Source organism: Ooceraea biroi, chromosome 8 (genome assembly GCF_003672135.1).
Source record: "Ooceraea biroi isolate clonal line C1 chromosome 8, Obir_v5.4, whole genome shotgun sequence".
NCBI lineage: Eukaryota > Metazoa > Arthropoda > Insecta > Hymenoptera > Formicidae > Ooceraea > Ooceraea biroi.
In genome coordinates, this window is record NC_039513.1 from 11,427,328 (window position 1) to 11,448,741 (window position 21,414).

At 44.1% G+C, this 21,414-nt stretch overlaps 1 protein-coding gene across 2 annotated transcripts; it reads right to left on the reverse strand.

Moving 5' to 3' along the window:
- Positions 1–344: 344 nt before the first annotated feature.
- Positions 345–15,984, reverse strand: LOC105280713 (protein drumstick). Of its 2 annotated transcripts, XM_011341438.3 has the most exons (4): positions 14,336–15,984; positions 9,352–9,943; positions 1,633–6,604; positions 345–1,278 (listed from the first exon to the last, which is right to left on the reverse strand). In XM_011341438.3, the coding sequence occupies exons 2-3, from the start codon at positions 9,579–9,581 to the stop codon at positions 6,529–6,531; spliced, it is 306 nt and encodes a 101-aa protein (XP_011339740.1). In that variant the 5' UTR covers positions 9,582–9,943; positions 14,336–15,984; the 3' UTR covers positions 345–1,278; positions 1,633–6,528. The 2 variants fall into 2 exon arrangements, with proteins under 2 accessions (XP_011339740.1, XP_011339741.1); XM_011341439.3 differs by lacking the exons at positions 345–1,278; positions 1,633–6,604 and adding an exon at positions 7,111–7,197.
- Positions 15,985–21,414: the final 5,430 nt, after the last annotated feature.

The window sequence follows — 21,414 nt, forward strand, 5'->3', positions numbered from 1 at the left end:
TCGTCGTCATGGCGGACGACACCACTGCCGTTCCGTCGCGGCTCTTCCTCCTCGTGGGCAGCACTCGGTGTGGAGGAGTATCGTTTTCGCGCTCAAGATCGCTCAGATCGCGGCCACTGCAGGCCACGTCGCGTGAGAACACTGCCATTTTTACCCGTCTTATTTCTCGTTTCTGATCCGAACGTGGAATGAAGCATCAGCGAATTGATTCGAGTACGAGATCGAAAGAAATCGAATGTCACATGAATCTCTATACCCTCATGATAGCCGAGAACAAGAGCTTTTTGAATTCTCGGCTTAACGTGTGTCACTTCTTCGTTAGGTAAAAAGGATTTCTAATTTTTGTAGTTTTAATTGGATGATTCGCAACATTACATGACAAGTACGCACAAACGTATATACATGTACGCAATCAATTGCCTAAAATTGTGCAATGTTGCAAACGTTCACAGCAAACGGACTACACAAAGATCATTGGCAAGACTGTACGTATCGCTAAACCGTAAGAGCTTCACGTTGCCGTTCGCGAGAGATGACCTCTTACGCGCTATCATCCTACCTACTACTTGTAGCATCGCCTAATCCCCTCCGGTTGCAGGCGATCCCGATCGACCTCTCGAGTCTGGATAGCGACTGTGTCTCACCAGGCGCCACGAGTCGGAGTATCATCTCCAGAAGTCGATGGGAACCGTGGTGGCTTCGTCTTCACATATTGTGCCAACAATTAGGTGAAAGGCGCTCCCACAGATCTTAGAAGCCGCGCCAGCGAAGAGTAACAGCGACAAGAGAGAAAGAGCGAGAGCGAGAGCTACAGAATGTGTAAGTATGTGTGCGTGTATATACGAGTGCGATCGAGCAAGGAGGGAGCAGGGCACGGGAGGACTGGATCGTTTAATATATCTACCGAGCGACCAACCGACCTACCTACCTACCAACCTACCGCCTAGCAATATAGACGCTTACCGCGCGTCGCGAAACGTATACGAGAGCGAGTCTGACAGAGACGGAGTCTCCTGCTCGGGCAAAACACACCTCGTGCTCGCCCAAGGGGGACTAATCTAGCTGGTAGTTTGACGTGGCGATGATGCGGTAGTAACCTTTAGATGCTTCGTACTATCCTACTGCTAGCAACGCGATAACCCTGCGCGTATCCGCCTTTTTCTGTCTCTTCCACCTCACCTCCGTGAGTCGGCCTTTTTCATTCCCCCGTAAATCCGTCGAATCTGTCCATTTTCCATTGACGCTAGCGATATCTTCCTCACGGTCCAATGCGTCCACCTTTAAATGAAAAGAAACGTCACATTTATGACATCTGTCTATACTCCTCATTTCTTTCCCTCGTGAAACGCGCTTGTGGCATTATTATTATTATTATTGTACGCGTGCGACTTTCACATCTTACGATTTTAATCTCATCCACCGCTCTTTATTCGCGTTTCAGATAATGATTTAGCGATAGTAACCCTCTTAACCTTTAGGAATTCACCTTTTGCTACTACTCACAATTGCACTTGCTTTCACACGTAACCGTCTTTGATTATCCTCTCGCGTATACCTGCATATCTTTTTTCAATTCGCGATTCTATATATGTTTAATAACGTTTCATATCGTAAACGTAATTATACGTGTACCTGTATTCATCTAGACGACCTCGTCTCTCTCTCTTTCTCTCATCACTTTTATCCGATTAACCGTGCACTAGGCTCGTTTCATCGAACGTTTCTAGTCTCGTCGCGAAAGGGAAAAAGTTTAGACCCGTGTTCGTCGCGTTCAGTCCTTGAGAAATGTATACGTGCGACTGATATTGTCGCTTTTCCTGTATAATTATCATTGTCATTACGCAGCGCTATCGTATAATACGTAATCGAGCAATAGCGTAATCGACGTTTCAATTGGCACGTTCCTATCTTATTCTTTCTTCGCGTGTTGTCTGTGACCATGCTCCTCGTGTCATAGTATTATCACTTTTATTACGCTTATAAAAGAAAATATTGAAAAAATGTAATCTCTTCTGCAATGGAAGCAGAATCCGTGGAGCATTGGAGCTACTGTAGTAGTAGCTGTCGGCGTTGGCGTTTTTCGCCAACCTTTCACCCGAAAAAGGATCGCGGCCACGGAGGATAGCGGCGATCGCGACTGCCACGACTGCTGTCTTCGGCCGCTTCGAAGTTCACTTTCCGCCCGCGGAGGTGAGAGTTCCATGGGAAGCTTCTGCCCGCTAGCTTAACACACGCCCATAACCGAGTGTGTGGAAACGCATTCGTACGCGAAGCGACTTTGTATCTAGTTGCGTATCTGCTTGTATGTAAGTCTGGTTCAGACGTACGAGTAACGACGATCAAAGGCGCGGGTGCAAATCAATTCCATGAAATGCCACTGGAAAAAATGCCGCAAACGGTGCGTTAAAGCTATGTGGGCATTTTGTCAAATACTTAAGGTACGAACAAAGTGATGCGTTAACGTTAATGTAATCCAGAAGAAATTCTTTGTAAAAGAAACGTTCAACGTTAGTTAGAACATGCACAATTGGCGCACGCCAGCATACGTCGGTTGGGACCAGAACATCTCATCAGAACAGATTATTGAATTTTCGTCGAATTTGCAGTTAAGACAATTACGAACAAACTTTACGAAATATTGAAAAGGCTCTGCGGAAAACCAATAGCGCTGTCTGTACATCTCGGGAACCACATCAGTGGGTCGTATTCAATCACCATGACATTCAGCTCACGACTTTTGCCCCGGGAGGTGAGAGCAGCTTCCAGCCACAACATAAAGTGAACAGGATACTCCGCGTGCAATCTTATTCGCTCGTGGAATACAGCTTCAAACTCCTTAAGCTCGTTGCACAATGCGATACGGGATACGTGAATAAAAGAATCCTCCAAGACGACTCTCTAACTGTGTATTCAAACGGCTTCAATACTATCCGCGAAAAACGATATTCCGTTAATAATGTAATGGAAATTTTTTAATGTTTAATAACTTATTAAAGCATCATATCCGCTCCTGTAATGCATCTACTATCTCTCACAACAATTGGGTCATCGGTTAATCATCGGTTGATTTTGTTGCGTGTCATGATAGAATGAATGTTTTCATATGGTCCAGTATTTCGCTACCTGCGGAAGATCCGTCTTGATCAGGATCTACTCTTCTCCATCTTGTCCTCTTTGCCTTGTTTACTCGCTGCTTAATTCGTTGTGATTTGCGTAACAACCGTTTCCGAGTCATCTCCAAGAATGAACTATCCCGACAACGATTCTGCTATTGAGTCATCATGCGTCTTGCACCTCAAACAAGATACAAATTAATTGCAAATCAATCGCGATTGTTATGGTCGAATAATTGTTCAGAATATTACGATAGTCGCATTATACGTAGCGCGTACTCGAGGAAGTGATGATATTGTGTTCTGAGATAGACTTGGGAATCTTCTTAAATTAAAGCGAATCAAGCTTACTAAGTAAGATCTTACTACGTAAGATTTTACTACGTATTCTTGAGATTACAAAATTGTTTAAACAAGTGCCGGAGGAGATTCTCTAACCATGCGACGTAATAATCTTGTCTTAACGTGTCAGAGGAGATTTGGATTGATGGAAACAAAGCCGACAATAGCGTTTCAAAACTTGGCGGATTTATTTATAGTCCGGTAAAGTGGAATTTTTCCATTGGTACAATGCAATTTACGAAAAGCACACGTGAAGCCATAATGCGCACATCGTCTCATTTCTCTTGGGGAACAAAGAACGTGAATCGGGCTGATCGTGCGCTGTCTCGTTTGTGTAAAGCTAGCGATACATGCATAGATATCGATACACATCATGGTAATAATATATATCATAATATAATAATTTTAATATTAATATAAAATAATATTATTATCGCTCCTATCTTATACCGTACGACGCAATGCAGCTCTACACTATCGGCGGCTACAATACAGAATGACTAAGACGCTATTTTGATAACATTTGTAAAATAATAATTAATATAATAATAATAATAATAATAATAATAATTTTAAAGACGCAGCGATACGCATCTAAGCTATGTACAAAGTACGACCGCGGTCTCGTTTTTCTCTAAAAGGGAATCAAAATAAAGTTAGGAAGTAAGATAAAATTCTGTCTGCTCCCGAGAAGCTATAAACCTTTTTACGTAAAATCCGTTGCATCAACTTGCGCGAATCAGCTAAATAGCAGTTCTCGATATCCTCGAGATGCCATAGCAAAAACTCACATTGTCTCGTACTCACATTAGTTGCAAACATTTTGCTCTTGTAAGTTAAAGTAAAGAACATTCAAGTATCGAAGAAAATTACGAGAATATGTATATATGTATATATATATATTAGAAACAGCCATACGCAAATTTCTTAAACTTCATTAACGTACAAGTCCAAACGTTTTCCCTTCTTTTAATGTACAGTTTGGAAAATATGTAATAAAATATATTAAATTTAATACAAAGTAATACACACATATTCTTTACAATGTATCACGACGAACTCGAGTAATACCCGAGTGAAAGAACGATCAGAATGAAAAGAGCAACGGTTCATTACCCTGATTAGAACAAGACTGATTGTATCTCTTTGCATAGTAGAGATGTGTAGCATCAAATATTACGTTGCAGGAAAGACATTAAGAACAGAAGGTAGGAATACAACGTGGTATATTGTACAAAGATACATTACGATATTGTTCTGAAAAAACAGAACGATTTCCAGCAATAAAAGAAGAAAAGATACGTTAAGAATTTGTTATGACTTATTAAACATCTTGTCCATTCCTACCGTCTTTTCTGAAAATAATGAATATTTCTGTCATATGTATAAACTCAACGAAAACAACGATTACATTTCCGCTCGCCGCACGCGCTTTCGCGTGCGCTTGGTACTCGCAGGTTTAAATTGCTCTCGCATGTCTCGTTCGGAAAGCAAGAGGGAATCCACGGCGTCACCTACCTACACCGTAACGAGTAACGGCGATTATTTCATCGTGTGCGATTTTTTTCCCGTTTAGATTTCGAGTACTTTATAACTGTATTTGCGCGGTTCACGCAACATAAATAAAAGACCGAATGGTACAAAGAAAGAACGATAATGACGAAAGATACGATCGATGCTGAACAGGCGATCTTTATTCCACTTGAGTGGAGAGACGTCGCGTCTCTCGACCGGAATCGAAGAGACATCTCGCCAAAGGTTCACCCACTGGAAATCGATCTCAGTTGACTGGTATTTGCGTCAGTGGTACCAGCGCGGGCCTACCTTGTCTACCACGTGGCTCCAAGGTTGCCTGGTCATGTCTTCGCGACAATCCCGCTCGCTTGCGAGATCTCCGCCGTGTGACTCGCACTGGTATCGTCGCGAAATTATATGGATTTTCTAAAGAGGAAGTCGAATAACTCCGCGGCTGATTGCCAGATGGTAGGTCAGGAAGACGTCGCTCCGGGCCTGGGCGTGGTTCACAGTAGCACGCGAAGAAGCGAACAGCATCTTCGGACCGGCATTCTCGGTGGAGCTAGTAGGCTATTACGTAGTCCAATTTAGGATGTTAGCCCGAGGAGCTTGCGAGGAATAACGTGATAGCTTCCGCTATGAAAAAATGCGCGGGAGAAAATGGATCTTGCGATGTTTCGGTTCTCTTCGTTCGATCGATTTCCAGACGAATCATCCTCTTCTTGTCTCTCTTGAATCTTTCTTCAAGTTCGTTGGTTCTGGAAGGCTCACGCTCACGATAGAAAGATCCAACATGTCATCGGTTTCGGCAAATTTTCACTGACACAATTTTATCGTCCGCTGTGAAACGCTCTTACCGAATCTCCAACTGGAATACTCAAGATCGAATACGTTGACAGATTCCAGACAAAATATAAACTGACATTGTTCCGCATCCTAATTGGGCATTTTCGAATTGTGCAGACGATACCTAACTGTACTATACATCTGATCGTATCTTGACGAGAAATTTAAAAGGCATTTAATCGCTTTTTGGGCATTTTTCACAAAACTATTCACTTAAGTCGGTGATTTATCACGTCGAGTGATTTGACAAAGTTTACGAAAAACTTGACTTGAGATTATTACGATCATCGCTATATCGTTGTATTCCCAAATCGCTTCCAGTATTCCAGATTGTACTCGGCTCTGCAATAGTGCTTCGTGTTGAATCGAAGGTTCCTCTGATGTGGCTGACGTCTGGGTGTAGGCTCGGAATAGAGGAGGATGAATACAGAAGCAAAACAAATCCAAAAAGCAGGACAAACTAAGCGCGAGGGTAGGTGATAGGCAAGGTGATTAGGCAAGGTGGTGACAAAAATCAATGGAGGTTTCGCGCGGTTCCCTTTGCGATTGACGACAAACGTGACGTTTGTCTCTTGCGAGATTCAACCCATCGTCGGATCGTTCTAACAGAGGAGGGACGTCGGGAAAGAATCTGGTTGGTAGTTAGAACATTCGACAGAGAAAGAGAAACGCGTGTCTACGGGAGTTAGGATAGTAGTTGGCCGGATGGCTTCTAATACCTAGAGTAGCCATTTGAATAGCCATTTGAGTAGCCGTTGGAGCCCTTGTAGGGAACAGAGTGTATGCTCCTGGAACAGAGATGGTCGAAATCGGAAGATGAGGAAAGTACACTTCCTGGGAGAACCCCTCGCTGCCTCCCCTCTCTCTCACTCTTTAAAATTCTCTTCCTATCTATCAATCATTTCCCGCCGCCTCGTTAGAGCGTGGGACCCGTACGAGCCGTGTGTTAGTATAAGAGATAGCCGACGATGAAGAAGTCGTAGTGAGGGTAGTAAAAGTCGCAGACACAGTGAAGAGACGAAGTAGCGGAATAACCAGATACGGAGGAAGAAGAAGAAGAAGTAAAAGAGAAGACGAAAAAGTACAAGAAGAAGAAAAAGTATACGCATGCCGGGAGGCTTTCTGTGGTGGCGGTACAGAGTCGTTGATCGCACTTTTGTCGCGATCGGGAAAAAGTGCTCGGGTGATCAAATGAGAGTGCGTGGTTGTAATTTGTGGTTGTAATAGGTAATTGTACTTGTAATCTGTTGTTGTTGTTATTATTGTTGTTGTTGTTGTTGTTGATGTTGTTGCTGTTGTTGTTCATGTTGTTGATATGTGCAATTTTGTGTATGTGTCAAGGTGCAGGAGGTTCAGAGCTCCCGCTCACCGCCACCCACATCTACAACAGAACAGAAAACAAGACCACCGCCGTTACATACAAGGTATCCATTAGTATCCACCAGTATTGAAGATTTATTTTATCGCTCGCTCGTTCAAACGCGCTCGCGCACACACGTTCCATGCGGGGGCAGCATTATTTCAGGCTGATTTATGGGTCAGGCCGATCCTACGGGCTCGCGCGTACCGCGACCGACTCGCCGACTCGAACGACTCGCGCCCGTAGGCGAGAGAAGGAGTGCAAAGTTCGCGGATCTTCGCGCGGATCTCTTCTCTCTCCTGATCCTCGCCTCTATCCGCCGGGAGGCGGGTGAAGGTGACACGTTGCAACATTACAAGGCTATTGATGTGAAAGGTCAACGCGGTAGCGGCCGAAGGAGGCCGAACCAATGGTTTTGACCTTCTCGAGGCCAACACCGTGACCGCTTTAGCGATAGTTGACGCGTTTTAACACTTTTCTATTGACTAGCCGATTCTATTTTCATCGGAACATGAGGAAGAATCATCGGACACGGGTATACCGAACTAATTATACAGGTTTCCTGAACGATTACTTATGTGAATCTCTTTCTCTCTCTCTCAACCGTGCATTTTCCTTCCCATACAACGCATGGAACGTTTTGCGCGAGTGCGCGAAGATTATCTAACGGTTACACTGAAATGCCACGTATACGTGTGAGACGTTTCCATGTAATGATAATATTTTATTCTTCATTTTACCACATAAAATTAACTTTTGTATTTGACCGTTTGTTAGTGTCTCGCAACTTTGTCGCTTCAAACGGCGAGCTGCTCAACGACGAGACGAACTGATGAAAGAGTCGCCAAATTATGAGTTCGTAAAGTGAGTCACAAAATGAAGTAGTGGCTTCGGCTGAACATCCTTTTTGTCTCTCGACTTTGCGAAAGGTCGAACCGGTGACCCGACCGGTTTCCGAGATGCTTCCATCGATCGTAACCCTTTGCGGACGCGCATCGGAAAATTGCTATAACACGTTGCCGAGCGTGTTTTACAGTAGCGTTTAGAATAACGGGACCGGTTCACTAACACCAAGTATATTAATGGGATCGAGTAAGAAGTCTGTATGAACCCATTTCCAAAAATACTTAAAAAGTTATAAGCGTTCAAAGAGTCACGAAGAGTCATCACCAGTGAAATGTCGTAGTTCTCGCAATTCGTTGATCGGAATATCGCTTAGTCAAAACCACATAACTCTCATTGACAGTTATTGTTTATACGTGTCGACTATACGGGCATTGTCGTTGTTACAGTAGTTACAGCAGTTAATTTTCTTAAAGCTTTTTCTTCGACAAGAGTGGAGACTCTTATTCGTCTTATTCGCACTAATGGCTGCCATACTCTCTGAAATGTTAGTTATTGCATGTTAGAAATTGCGGCAAATGCATTTTAGATAGATTCCCAAAGCTTGTCCCATGTTTCTATCAATTTTGCAAATCAAAGCGTAAACGATAATTGAGAATTATGTATCCGAGCGAACGATTCCCCGAGTGGTGATTACTCGAATGCTGGTAACTCTTTAATGTAGCACTTTTCGACATAGGTTTGTAGAAATTTTTCCACGTACTCTATCCCATTGACACATTACATAGAAAGTTGAGCCGAACCTTCCGAAACACCCTGTATATGTAATGGGATATGTATATGTAACAGCCGATGACGCAATCTACGAACCAAGACTGATCGTTCTCCGATGAGCAGCGTGCTGTCGCGCGCGTAGCGACGAAGAGCGGGACACAACGAGCATGAACACGAAAACGTCTCTGGTGCTTTTCGAGTGCAGTTTCTTTCAAGTGAGAGTCACGCACTGACGTCTGATACACGATCGGTTGCCGCGATATTCCGTACAGGAACATTGCCGATATCTATAACGTCAGGTGCGTCGCGAGTCTCTCTTTCACATGCGCGACGCCATACTCGGACGGTCTCCAGTAAGAGAGACCCCCCGAAGAGTAGTATTCCTCCCGAAGATCGCGGCGATTGATCATGGATCGGATCGCGTATACGTGTCCCGTGCGAGCGCGCATAAAAATAAAAGTACTTTTAGAAAAACAAAACAATAAAAAATTAAACTGTCAAGTAAAATTAAGGGAAAAAAAGAAAAAAAAACGGGAAAAACGAAATGTGACGGTGTACCTGTGTTGCTTGAGGTTGTCCTGCCGCTTGAAGGACTTTCCGCAGACCTCGCAGGTGAAGGTCACGTCGTCCTTATGGCTGCGCTCGTGGATCATGAGGTTGTAGGGCTTCGTGAAACGCCGCTGGCAGTACTTGCAGACGAACTCTACCGTGCACTTGGCGCGCATCTTCTGCCGCCGGCCGAACTCCCTGCCGTGCCCCTCTGTCTCCATCGGCATTATCGCGAACATCCTTATAAATTCCCACCGCTCCTTCTCTTGGTCGAGTCTCTGTCTCTCCTTTCCCTCTACCTCCCGCCTCTCTCGCTCTCTCTCGCTAACGCCCGCAGTCACTCCCACCACTCGTTCTATCTCTCTCTGTCTCCTTTCTCAGTATGCTCCGTCACTCTGTCTGTCTCTCTTTCTCTCTCTCTCTCTCTTCGTTTCGCTTGCGGACGCTTCGTACGTCCTCTCTCCTTATCTGTCTCTCTTGAATCTGTCGTTTCTCGACTCGCTCTTCTCCTCCCGCGCAAAGCTAGTCTCGAGCTGACTCCTGGGAGTGAGATCACTGCTTGTACCACGTCGCCTCGTAGAGGATCGCCTCGTATCACCGCCTGCAAAGAGCACAGAAATCGATGATTTCTCCGATCTGACTCGCGCGCCTGAGGGAATCTCAAGGGATCGTCCGAGTCGCGAGAGACTACCCGTATCCGACGATATTTACGCGAAACGCCGATCTACGGACGACGGGTTAGTAACGTTGAAGCAACTTCTGAAGTATTTTGCATTCCTGGTGAAGCGTTCGCGCACGCGCGCGTAGGTGGAGGTGAACAGGCGCATGCAAAGGAATCGCGCCTCGCGGAATGCCTTGCTTCGAATTATTCGTGTGATATTTTATTGGGGTCACACACGCTTCAGACGATGCAAGAAAGTACTCTTGTCTAGAGGATAACTTTGAAACGAGTTGGCTTACAATTGATTCCGCGAGATCGAGTCTCCAATAGAATAGAGAACTTACTGATTCCAAGTGCGATAATCTTCGCTGTGAAGAGTGACCGATATACGTCTTGTTTCTACGAATAAAATGAGCAATTCAAACCATTAATTCCAATAAATGTATTAGTATGTATTAATGCCAGTAAATGTGTATCCTCCGGATATATTTCATTGTGGATGCAGCACTCTTCAAGTTTCATTCCTGTGACATACGTTCTGTACGTTCGAGATAAACGAGAAAGTAGGAGCAGCCGCTATTAGCGCTAAATGTACGCCGCAAATACGATCTGTAATCTTTACGTTTGCCATTCGGCGCCACACAAGTCATGAAATTTTCCGAGCTCGCGACCGACTGTTCCGAGGGGAACTGTGAAAATAACAAATTGTCCATTATGCGACTTTAATACGACCGATGGGTTGACTATTTTCTTTAGATAGAACTTGAGCAAAGTACTACTGCTCATAAAATAGAGCAGATAAAGAATAATTACTTTGATGAGTTATCTCTTCCATCATCTTTGCACGTTGAACACGTATCATCGAGACATGCGTAAAAATACTTTTGAAACCGTCGTAGTAAAACCTAGATATCGAATAATCCTCCGAGCAACTTTCTCATATCTGCTTTGAATAATTCTCATAATTTTCGACATGGATACCCTTGAAATGTCTCTTAAATTTTGGAAATAATTTCAAGGTCTGATGTAAGCGAATTCCATTAACGTCACGGATTTTCGTCTATTAAAAATGAAATTTATTTTATTGCTCACTTGTTCCAGTCGTCGTGCATCTCAAAACGGATTATGGCTATCGCGATAAAATGCAGAAAGATATTGATCGTCATACATCGCGTGTTAATTACGATGTGCAAAGTTAGTGCAGAGAATTTCTCGCAAGAACGTAAGAACGATCAGTCAAATATGAATGAGAGATCAGAATCGATGGGCAAGTGTATTTGAAAAGTAGCCCGCGGGATTGAATCGCGGCGAAGCCATCATACGGGAGCCTCGGCCAGTCGCTACCGGCTCGCATTAAGCACACGGCGCACGCTCGGATAAAGCGGCGTGTCCGAATGAGTAATAAGCGTGCCTGGGCGTAGCCCGGTTGGTTAGCGTGGCTAACGGGCGGTGGAGCCTAATCGGAACTGCGCATTACGTGCGACACCACCGTTCCGTAAAAAAGACAACTCCTTCTCCGGAGAAACATCACGCCTTTCTCTCTCTCTCTCTCTCTGTCTGTCTCTCTGTCTGTCTGCTCCTTGTCCGAAGCTGATTCAGACCTTGATGGGATTATTCGCCACGCAAGCAAGCAGTCGAGACCATGGTACTCTGCTCCATGTTCGAAAATGGAAATTCATCGGATAGAAGAAGAATACAAGAATAGGGGAAAAAGAGAAAAATGGAAAGACGAGTGTTTATGCGCGGAGGATGGACTCTGGCTACTAATCGGCTATAAAAGATGTTTCTAAATTTAGTTATTTTGCTGCCGAGTCGCGAGCTGATATTAGCTGTTCTCCTCGCGAGATACTGATGTATGCCCGTTGAAATGAACGATACATCAGCTACCACTACGTGGCAATCTTGTCAAAGAATTACGAGGTCGCAGATATACGCCTGTATTACTCGAGACGGAAACATGTGGAAGAAACAGGTTCTCACTTTGCGTGAAGCAAAGTTAATGAGTTGTGCGTTAATGAGTTGGGTGCCGAGGAAAACGACATTAGCCGTGTAAACGCTCAGGTTTATATTGCACGCGATGCCGATGAGGACGTGCAAATAATCTTGAAGGCGATGATAAATGATCCTATCTCTCTGATAAACGGTAAGCCTGCTGAATTCGACTGTGATCGAAATAACAGTTACGGAACAAGAGATGTGAGGTGCCGACAATCTTCTCTTCTGACAATGCTGTCGAGCATAAGATTTCTGATCGATGCGAAGCAGTATCGAACGCGATATTCGTCCTATTCGTCCACGTCGCGTGTATCACAAGAAAGCGAACAGCTACCATGTTTACTTACCGAGTTTGCGTGATCGAATATTTTCGTTTAATATATGATAATGTATGATAATGTATGCTAATGTGATATATGTAGAGGCGCGCTCGCGCACGCACGCGTCCGCATTTACGAATGCGCCATGCTAGAAGGAGATTTGCTAATAGATGAAGAAGCGTTTTTGATATGCGATGCGAAGCTGCGCGAAAGTGAATTTTATTGTATCATGCATAAAATGGAATAATTCAGTGCGATAATCGAGTCGGGCTTCCTTTCGCGCGCCTCGTGAGCAGAATCGCGTGCGATTTGGTAAGCAATTAAAATAAATGTCATGCACACAATATACACATATATATATATATATAAATTTTACAGTGTTAGTATTTGGTGGTACTAACTAAAAAACTAACTAAAAAATGATTACATTTTAATCAGGTGACCGACAATTGGATTTTCAATAACGGCCAAGAAATCTATTTGAGCGGACAAATGGATTTGACAAAATTTTGCAAATATCTTGCAGCTGTTACTGGTATACCATTTACGGCAGCCTTTGAAAGATGGTTTTGTTAGAAAATTGTACCAACTCGGTCAACGGACCAAATTTTGTCACTTAATTAATGCTAAGCGCACGTGTTGGCTTCTTCGCGAGAAGACCAAGACGGCTAAAGAATGTTCAACGCTCTGCAGTATCGTCTTCGTTTTTGTCGTGGTTCGCGTCGACGACAATCGCGAGTACCTTTTATTCTCGCGCTCCAAGTTACGATACGAAGGGCGGAGTGCGTGGAACAAGGAGCCAATCGAAGAAGAACGGAGAACGACCAACCAAGAAGCCCGACTCGAGTGCGTGCACTCGTTCTCGCGTGTATGGAGGAATAAAGGAAGGAGCGGTAGCCCTCGTCCGTTCGCTCGCCACAGCGAGAAAGCCGGTAGCCAACCAAAGAAGAGTTGCTACTGTGCACCGCCCTACCGCCGACTACCGGTTTTCGGCCAGTCGCTACCGAACAACCGGAGAAGTCCACCAAGTGGGACCACACCCTCCCTCTGCTGTTAGACGTCGAACGCCCGCGATGCTAGCGGGCGCGGGGAACCCCCCCAGATCACGCAAGGGCGTTTCTTACGAGAGATATTTCCTATCACGCGGCCTCGCGTCTCGCGCCTCGCTCAAAGAAAAATGGTAGCTTCGTGATGGATCTGCTTTGATTTGCTCAACGATCTTACAGCATGCTCGAGACGACGACGCTACTCCGTTGCATCTCCTCCATTTCAGAAAGATGCATTGTGCGACGCTGCGTTACGCGCAACAAGATTGAAAGTGAAAGGGATTCAAATTATTATTATATCTCATGGACATGAACAACTTGCTCTTTGACAACTGCAAGGTAACCAATCTCCATCTTAAATGAAAATGTGTGCAGCGAACTAGTTTTTAATCGGAAATTTGATTCCCTCTGTAAATCATCTGTATGCACGCGAATAAAATTTCAAGCAATCATTATGATTATTCTACTTTATGTTTGGCTCATAAGTTTTGAATTACGAAAATGATTGTGAAACATGAAATTATTTTGTTCTATTATTATTTATTTGGTTATAAAGAGACAACGAAAGAGAAAGAGAGAAGGATGGCGTTTGCTGTTTAGAAACGTGAATGAAAATTAGCAAAGGAGGTCCCACGTGAAATTATCGTACAGAGTTCATGGAATATTTATATAATATTGACGACCAATGAAAATGTAACCACTACCGCGTACCACCCTGCAACTTGCTACTGGTTTTAAGGCAATCGCTGCTTCGAAGACTCGCGATACATTACGAATATGGACTCCTCTCGCCTGCTTGATTCTCAATGCACAAAGAGATATCGTGAAGAATGCAAAGACATAATAGAAAAGATGTAGTGGAAAAATTTCTTTTGTCTCGAATATGAATTATACGATTGTGTACGTGATTAGAATTAATAAATCTCTCTCTCTCTCTCTCTTTCTTTCTCCCTCTTTTGTTTGTAACTTACCGATTCAGTGGAGATGAGAAAAGTGCAGATAAAGATTCGTCTTGGAGTCCAATATTCTTCCGTAAGGGAAGGTCTCCCAAGTTGGACAAAAGTAAAAACTTTGATCGAACGTTGAACGAAACTCGCGAAATACGTTTCGGCTGAATTACGAGATGCAGTGCTGTGCGCGTACACGTTGCTCGTGAAAGCGTAGAGATGCTGCGCGTGTCTTCCGGGCTGACAGGTCTGGACCGTTTGGGTGCGCGGCGTCGACTGAAGCTCCGTTTGGTCGCTCGGTTCACTGGTAGTCCGAATAGGTAGGCACACCAGAAGACGGTAGGACGCAGTGTGTAACCGCCAAAGGTCTCTTGATCGTCGTCACCGTCGTCGTCGTTGTGGTCGTCGTCGTCCTCGTCCTCGTCGTCGTCGTCGTCGTCTCGCTTCTTCTGGTTGGAGAATCGGGGGAGACACCTCCCTACCGAACCAACTCACCGATACCCACCAGTTGTCGTTCGTGTGAAGGCAGCCTCCCTCGATTCCACGGGAAACGTATACGTCCAGGATGTTCCTTCCTCGACCTCGTTGCGATGGTAGAGGTAGAAAAGAGGCGGCGGCGGGGCGGCGAGGGAGGAGGAAGAGGAGGAGGTGGAGGAGGTGGTGGTGGAGAGAGGGATGCAGAGGAGGAACGGGAGCAGAAGAAGGAAAATGAGGGAAGAGGGTGGACGGAGCGGGCATTGGTAGAAGAAGAGGTGAGGACGATGATGAAGAGGAGGCCCGACGAAGAAGGGAAGAAGTGGTAGCGCGCCTTGTCCCGGGTCTACGTGCGTCCTTGTCTGACACGGTCGCCGAATAGCAGCGCTGTTATTCACAAATCCTTCGTCGACGCGGCTTCCTGAGCTCCCGCTCGGTGCCCGTCCGCCCTCCTCTCCCTCCAACTGTCCCCGCAAAGTTGCTCCCTCTCTTCAACGCTCCACGAGTCCCGATCCCTACCACGGCGGACCCGCCGTGTCTGGGCCCGCCCTCGTAACCGTGAGACGAGAGCATCCCTCTTCGCCCACGCCAAGACCCCTTCTGGTATAATCTCGCGCGCGATGTCTCTCCCCTACCTTCTCTCTCTCAAAGTATTCGAATACCGCTCTGACATGACTGAGGCCTCGTTTCCTTCCGCCTGCGCCCAAATTTCCAAAAGGATACCCCCCGCAGCGGGCGGTAGCCAACTCGGACCGTAAAGGCTACAAAGGTAGCGCTCGTATCCAAAAGCTAGAGCCACCGAATCTCTTCTCCGCGGGTTCCACAATCGATCTACTTATACTCTCTATACGAACGCGTTACCGCAGTACGGAATGATGTTGATCGTGTGTCCGCGTAGACGTATCTCCGACACCCATGCGCAAAAACGAAACGACAAATCAAACTCCTCTCGGCTTACCTATCGGGGTAAGCAAGAAAAGAAGAACGGGGAGAAAGGTACCGGGAGAAATAGAAGCGGGAAGAAAGAGAAAGAGAAAGGAGAAAAAGAAAGCGAGACAGACAGGCAGACAGAAGGAGAGACGTTCGCCGCTGACGATGAGAAGCAGATAGTGTGGGAGAAGGTGGAGGTGGAAGGAGCGTGCAAAAGTGAAGAGCGGGGGCTGACACGATGCCGCGGGGGTTCCCAGGGCACGTGGGAAATGCACAGTAGTCGATGTCAATCCCCCCACCAGGCAGCTCGTTCGGGCCCCGCCGGGCCCCACCACGAATACGTCGGGCCGTCGAGCCATCGCCGGGATTCCGGGCGCCGCCCATCGAGATCTCGCGGTATCGCTTCATTGGACAATCCCATCCGGACGGGACGATCGCCTCCCTCGCGAGTCACCTGGATGATCGAGTGGTGGAAAAATTCCTCGGGAACGACGATCGAGAATCGACGACGATGAAGGGAAGAAGAAGAGGACGATGAGGAAGAGGAGGAAGACGAAGAAGCGATTGGCAACAAAGGCGATGCCGACGAGCTTGGCATGCGGCAACTTAAAGCCGCGGCCACCGATTCAGGTTCGCGAACGTGCAATACCAAAGATGGGGAGAGAGAGAGAGAGAGAGAGAGGAGGAGGAGGAGGAGTGGTAAAATGGAAATAGAAACTTGGATAAAATAGTAAATCAGGGTAGAATCTTTACCAGTTCAATGAAGATTTAAATGGCAGATTAAGAAATAATAATTCGATAATTGGCAATAAATCGCGTAAACCAAAGTCATCACGAGACACAGGATCTGACTACATTTCCGCTACGATTGAATTGTCCTTGTCCTTGGATTAAAACTATTTTCATCATGATGTGTGAGGTTTCCTACAATATGTGAATTCTCGCTCCTGGCAGAGGCTCGAAAAGTTTATGTTTGTCCAACTTTTTCGACCTCGTGTTGGCAATGGAAACGGTGGTCGGCAAACACACGTGCGGATCTCAGATGCTCGACCGTAATCAGAAATTGGAGGTGTCCCGGGTCTCCAAGTCGCGTTATCTTGATATCCGAAAGCGACCGCGCGCGTATGACCGGATGGATCACAGAGAAGCCGCCGTGTTGGCGCAGGAAACGGAAACTGACGGAAACAAAGCCTCGGCAAATAGACGGCATCCCACAGGGAATGTTACGAGGGCAAATAACGCGCGTCCTCGCTATTGCTCTCGCCTCGGGCGTCGTCGGTCGCGACAAATATTGTCACGTCTGTGGTAGAGAAGAAAGGAGAAACCACCTCGTTTTCGGAATGGGGGGCCCCGGACCGATAGATTAGGACCCAGGCACGATACCGTAAACGACATCGCTACACGCACGCAGCGTGAAGATAACGAGCACCGATCAAGACAGGTCTTGTCGAATTAGCAGGTAGGTCCCAAGCAGCGTCGTGAGAAACCGCTAACACCGATCTCAAGATAACGTAATCCGAAAGGAAAATTGTCAATGGGACTTGGCTGTTAAATTCAGAAACACCCTTCAGACCTGAACGTACGTAGCGAATACCAACGGAAAGAATAACATCAAGTATCCTCTCCTGATCCTTTTCTCCTGATTCTTTTAAAGGAGCCTCGCAAGATGATGCTGCTACCGCATCACGTTATAAATGACGAAAGAGAAGCACAAGATACGGATCTCTATCTTAGTATCAAGTGTCAAGAAATCGTTCAAACGCTCCTTTCGTGAATCAGGCATTACCAAGAACTTGTAGATTCTAAATTGTCAACTATATAACTGTATATGCGGTGATAAGAGTGTATTCTCAGTAATGGCGGTCACATCAAAGCTTCACTCGCGTTCCACTCGTCGGTGTGTAAAGTCGCGACTCGTAGATACGCGACGTGCCTGATGGAAAGGTACGTGTGCACACGCGACAATGTTTCGTATCTTTTTTAATGGTCGTTTCGCACAGCCATTTCGTAAGCGTACGAATTTTGCGTTCTGAAATGACATTAAGAGCATGTACCGAGATGCTGCAACAGCTTTACAGTCATTTCAATAAAGATAGGCAGCACGTGTTTGAACCCGTTGAACGTTGAGACTTTATTGACAAAGTAAAAATAAATCCACGAGAACACGTAAAGCTGTGTGCCGTGCCTCTTTTTCTAATTCTATGCAATTCTCTGAAAATGTTACGTGCTTGTAATGCTAACGCTGCAAAAATATTCAACGATGATTATCAATATGCAGCATCTACAATGATTTGATATTCTTTCGGTTTACGAGGGCCATATACATCACTGGCTTACAGTCCTGGATTTGCCAGCTTTTATTACACGTTATTATCTGCGCGCTTGTTTTCGCAAGGAAAAGCCGTTAACGCGCTACAACTTCGAGGATTAATTTAGACATCTTCGCAGTTTATTCGCGTCTTACTGGTCGTCATTGTCGATACATGTATCTTAAATAAGAGAATATTTTTTATACAATCTTTATATATCTTTTTTTTTATTCATTTAAGAAACTACATCTATCTGATAATATTAAGCATATAATTTCGAAATTATTGTATTTAAGGGTCGGCTTTCTCCAATCTGCCATCTTGATTTTATGACGTCACGGGCAGGGTCGGATCTATGATTTTGGCCCTTATGCTATGAGTTTTCAGAGGCCCCCCTATATTTCCCAAAATAGTAAACAATAAAAAAACATGTTTAATACACTCGTAGGAATAACAATACGTACATATGTACATATGTTCGTATATATTTATTGCAAGATTGCAACATCACAAACGAATGATACAAAATATTGGGATCGAATTTTATTTAAAACATTTGTTTCCGTGTTTTCCTTATCGCGAAGTCTGTTACAATATCTTCGAATGACAAAGTTCTTAGTTTATCACTCTCTATATATAAAATACTCAAAGAACATAGTTTACTTTGAAGCATGCTTGCACGCAACCGCGGACGTACCATACCGTCTCCATAATTACAAATAAACAAGTTTTCATATATTTTAGGCTGCGTTCTGAAATACACTGACGACAGTACTGAAAATTTATTGTTCACATCGTGCGTATACTATAGATTTTCAGTACTGGCAGTGAATAACGGAACACAGCCTTAGTTGTAGCTAATAGAAAAAACTAAGATTTTATAATCTACAGCTCTTCGCGAAGAAATGTTGTAATACATTATTTTTTGTGATAAATACTCACGGCCCGAAATGCGCTCACAATGCTGAAAGCATCCTCCATCCGTGTTGCTCATTATATGTCAAAGAAAGATAGAAGACGCTTTCAGCACTGTGAGTGCATTTCAAGGTAGCAGCCATAAAATCCTTGCGTCCCAATTTTCATTTTTCACTTATTTCTCAGGATAATATTTTTGTATTCTTGACATCTGTAAATCTGTAAAATGTACCGGAAACTCTCTTTCTGGGGAGGTCCTGTTCAATGATACAGTGTTAAAGTTATAGTTAAAGAAATATTAAGTCGTATAGCTCCGCTGTCAGAATCGGTTTTTACAGCTGTTAAAAATTATTCTTAGTTTGGGAACGATTTTATGGCATGCATCAGATAGATATCAGAGTTTCAGAGATATATTTTGCAGGTTTCAAGAATACAAAAATATTTTTCTGAAAAAAAGTGAAAAATAAAAATGTGGAACGAAATGTGGCAAGAATTTTCGACTACGTCATTCCTCGCCTATAAGGTCATAAAATCAAGATGACAGATTGAGGAGAGCCGACCCTTAACTTTTCAATATATGGAAATTTTTTTTTTGGTTTCGAACCAATGGTCGAAACGTTGTGGGCTATTATTTAATTAAAGTGAATATTGCCAATACGGTTGACTATTTATTTCCATTCTTTTTTTTTATTCACTTAAGAAAATACATCTATCTGATAATATTAAGCATATAATTTCGAAATTATTGTATTTAAGGTCGGCTTTCTCCAATCTGCCATCTTGATTTTATGACGTCATGATAATGTTGTTTAAAGGGAGGATTATAAGACGCCATAAGTTTTATTTCAGAGCTTGGAGAAGCATCACATGAAAAGTCCCGTCCTGTATATAGGATGAACCCAAGAAGAATCACGGACTAAGCCGCACCTTCTCTGCTGGCCACTTAAAGTATGCAACGTGCACACGTTATATCGCCCGCAAATATACGGACAACGTATGGTGACTATAATGCCGGCCACAATTTTGACCTCTTCCACGGTAGTAGAATCGTGTAGTGTTGCGCGTGCGCAATTTAGAATTTGTTGAATTCCCTGTAAATCTTGTCAAATTTAATATCTAATCAAATGACACCTTCATGAAAACATGAAAATTGTTAGACACTCTACGATGCTGTTAAACGATTATATGCTTCCATATAATAATTGATGATTATCAATTGTTTTTCGTAAAGTAGCTTCCGTGAGCGCTATTTTTCGTGATTTACAATTTTATCTCGAATCGAATCTCGCATGTTCGATATACGAAACAGCCAAGTACCCGTTGACACATCCATTTGTATGATATAATACATACGTACATGGTGCATGCGTTGGTGCGTAAAGCAAAGCGTGACGTGTGTCGCTCGCGCAGGAATTTGCCTTCGCGGCTTTACCGGATTTACCGAGACACCTCGTGAAACACGCCCATGTTTGACTTGGCTTTTGAGTTACGCCGAAATTTTCACAGAAAGTCGCCGCCGTCAGAGAGACCGACAACTGACAACGAGGCCGGAATCGAGGAAGTGGAGAACAGCGAGGACGACGTGTGCTCGTACAGAACTTATCATCCGTCTAATGACGCGAGCCGCGCCCGACATGTACGGATGAAATAGATTGTTTGTCGATTTTTACTCACCTCCCGCGCCATATAAAGCCGTCTGCGAGCAGCGGAGAGCCCGCTCGTAAAATATACGTTCCGAGCTGCCAACGGCATATTATGCGCGCTGATGTGCAAACAAACTCGCAAATAATTTGCGCCAATGATGCCTCTTATTTCCGCTTACGACAAAACATTATTCAGAGACTCTATACGTCGATAGATCTGCACATTGATGTTTGACATGAAAAAAAAGAATACTTTTTTTCTTTATGCTGACTAAAAGATATATTTCCGCTATGAATAATTACTCCGACAATTGATGGCACTTTGTGATTAGATTGCATGTGTGTTTAACATAAAGAATGTAATTTAATAGAAAAATACTTAAATTGCAACATGGCGTGAAATCGCTAATTATGTACAGTTCTGTTTCCTCTTTTAAGCAACGATTGCAATATATACGAAATACGAAAAAAAGTAAAAGTGTGATTTAAAGTTTGAAGATGTTCGCGGAGAGAACTATCTTATCTTTGTTTATTCACTTACCTGTGCTTGAAGCACAAGTTTGAACCATACCGCGCGCCTAGATGGTTCCTGTCAAACAACTGCTCTTTTTTTTCGCAAAAGATTAAGATAACATAGTGGACATGGTCAATATGTTTCAAGTCGCTTAAAGGTATTCTTCAAGTTTGCGTCTTCGAATCTAGGTGTCGGTGTTTCTTTCGAGCTATAACTATTTCCATTATCTATATTTACACTGTACAAAATTAAATTTATGTTTCTTTAAATATCTTTCCGTGAAGTTAACATGATTTGTCATAATTTTTTTCCTAATAA

What these genes read in the sequence shown, in the direction of transcription:
- LOC105280713 (XM_011341438.3), bottom strand. Translation starts at nt 9,581, where the DNA reads ATGTTCGCGATAATGCCGATGGAGACAGAGGGGCACGGCAGGGAGTTC. An exon ending in GACAACCTCAAGCAACACAG is followed by an intron (nt 6,605 to 9,351) that starts GTACACCGTCAC and finishes TCTCTGTTCCAG; the next exon opens with GAGCATACACTCTGTTCCCT.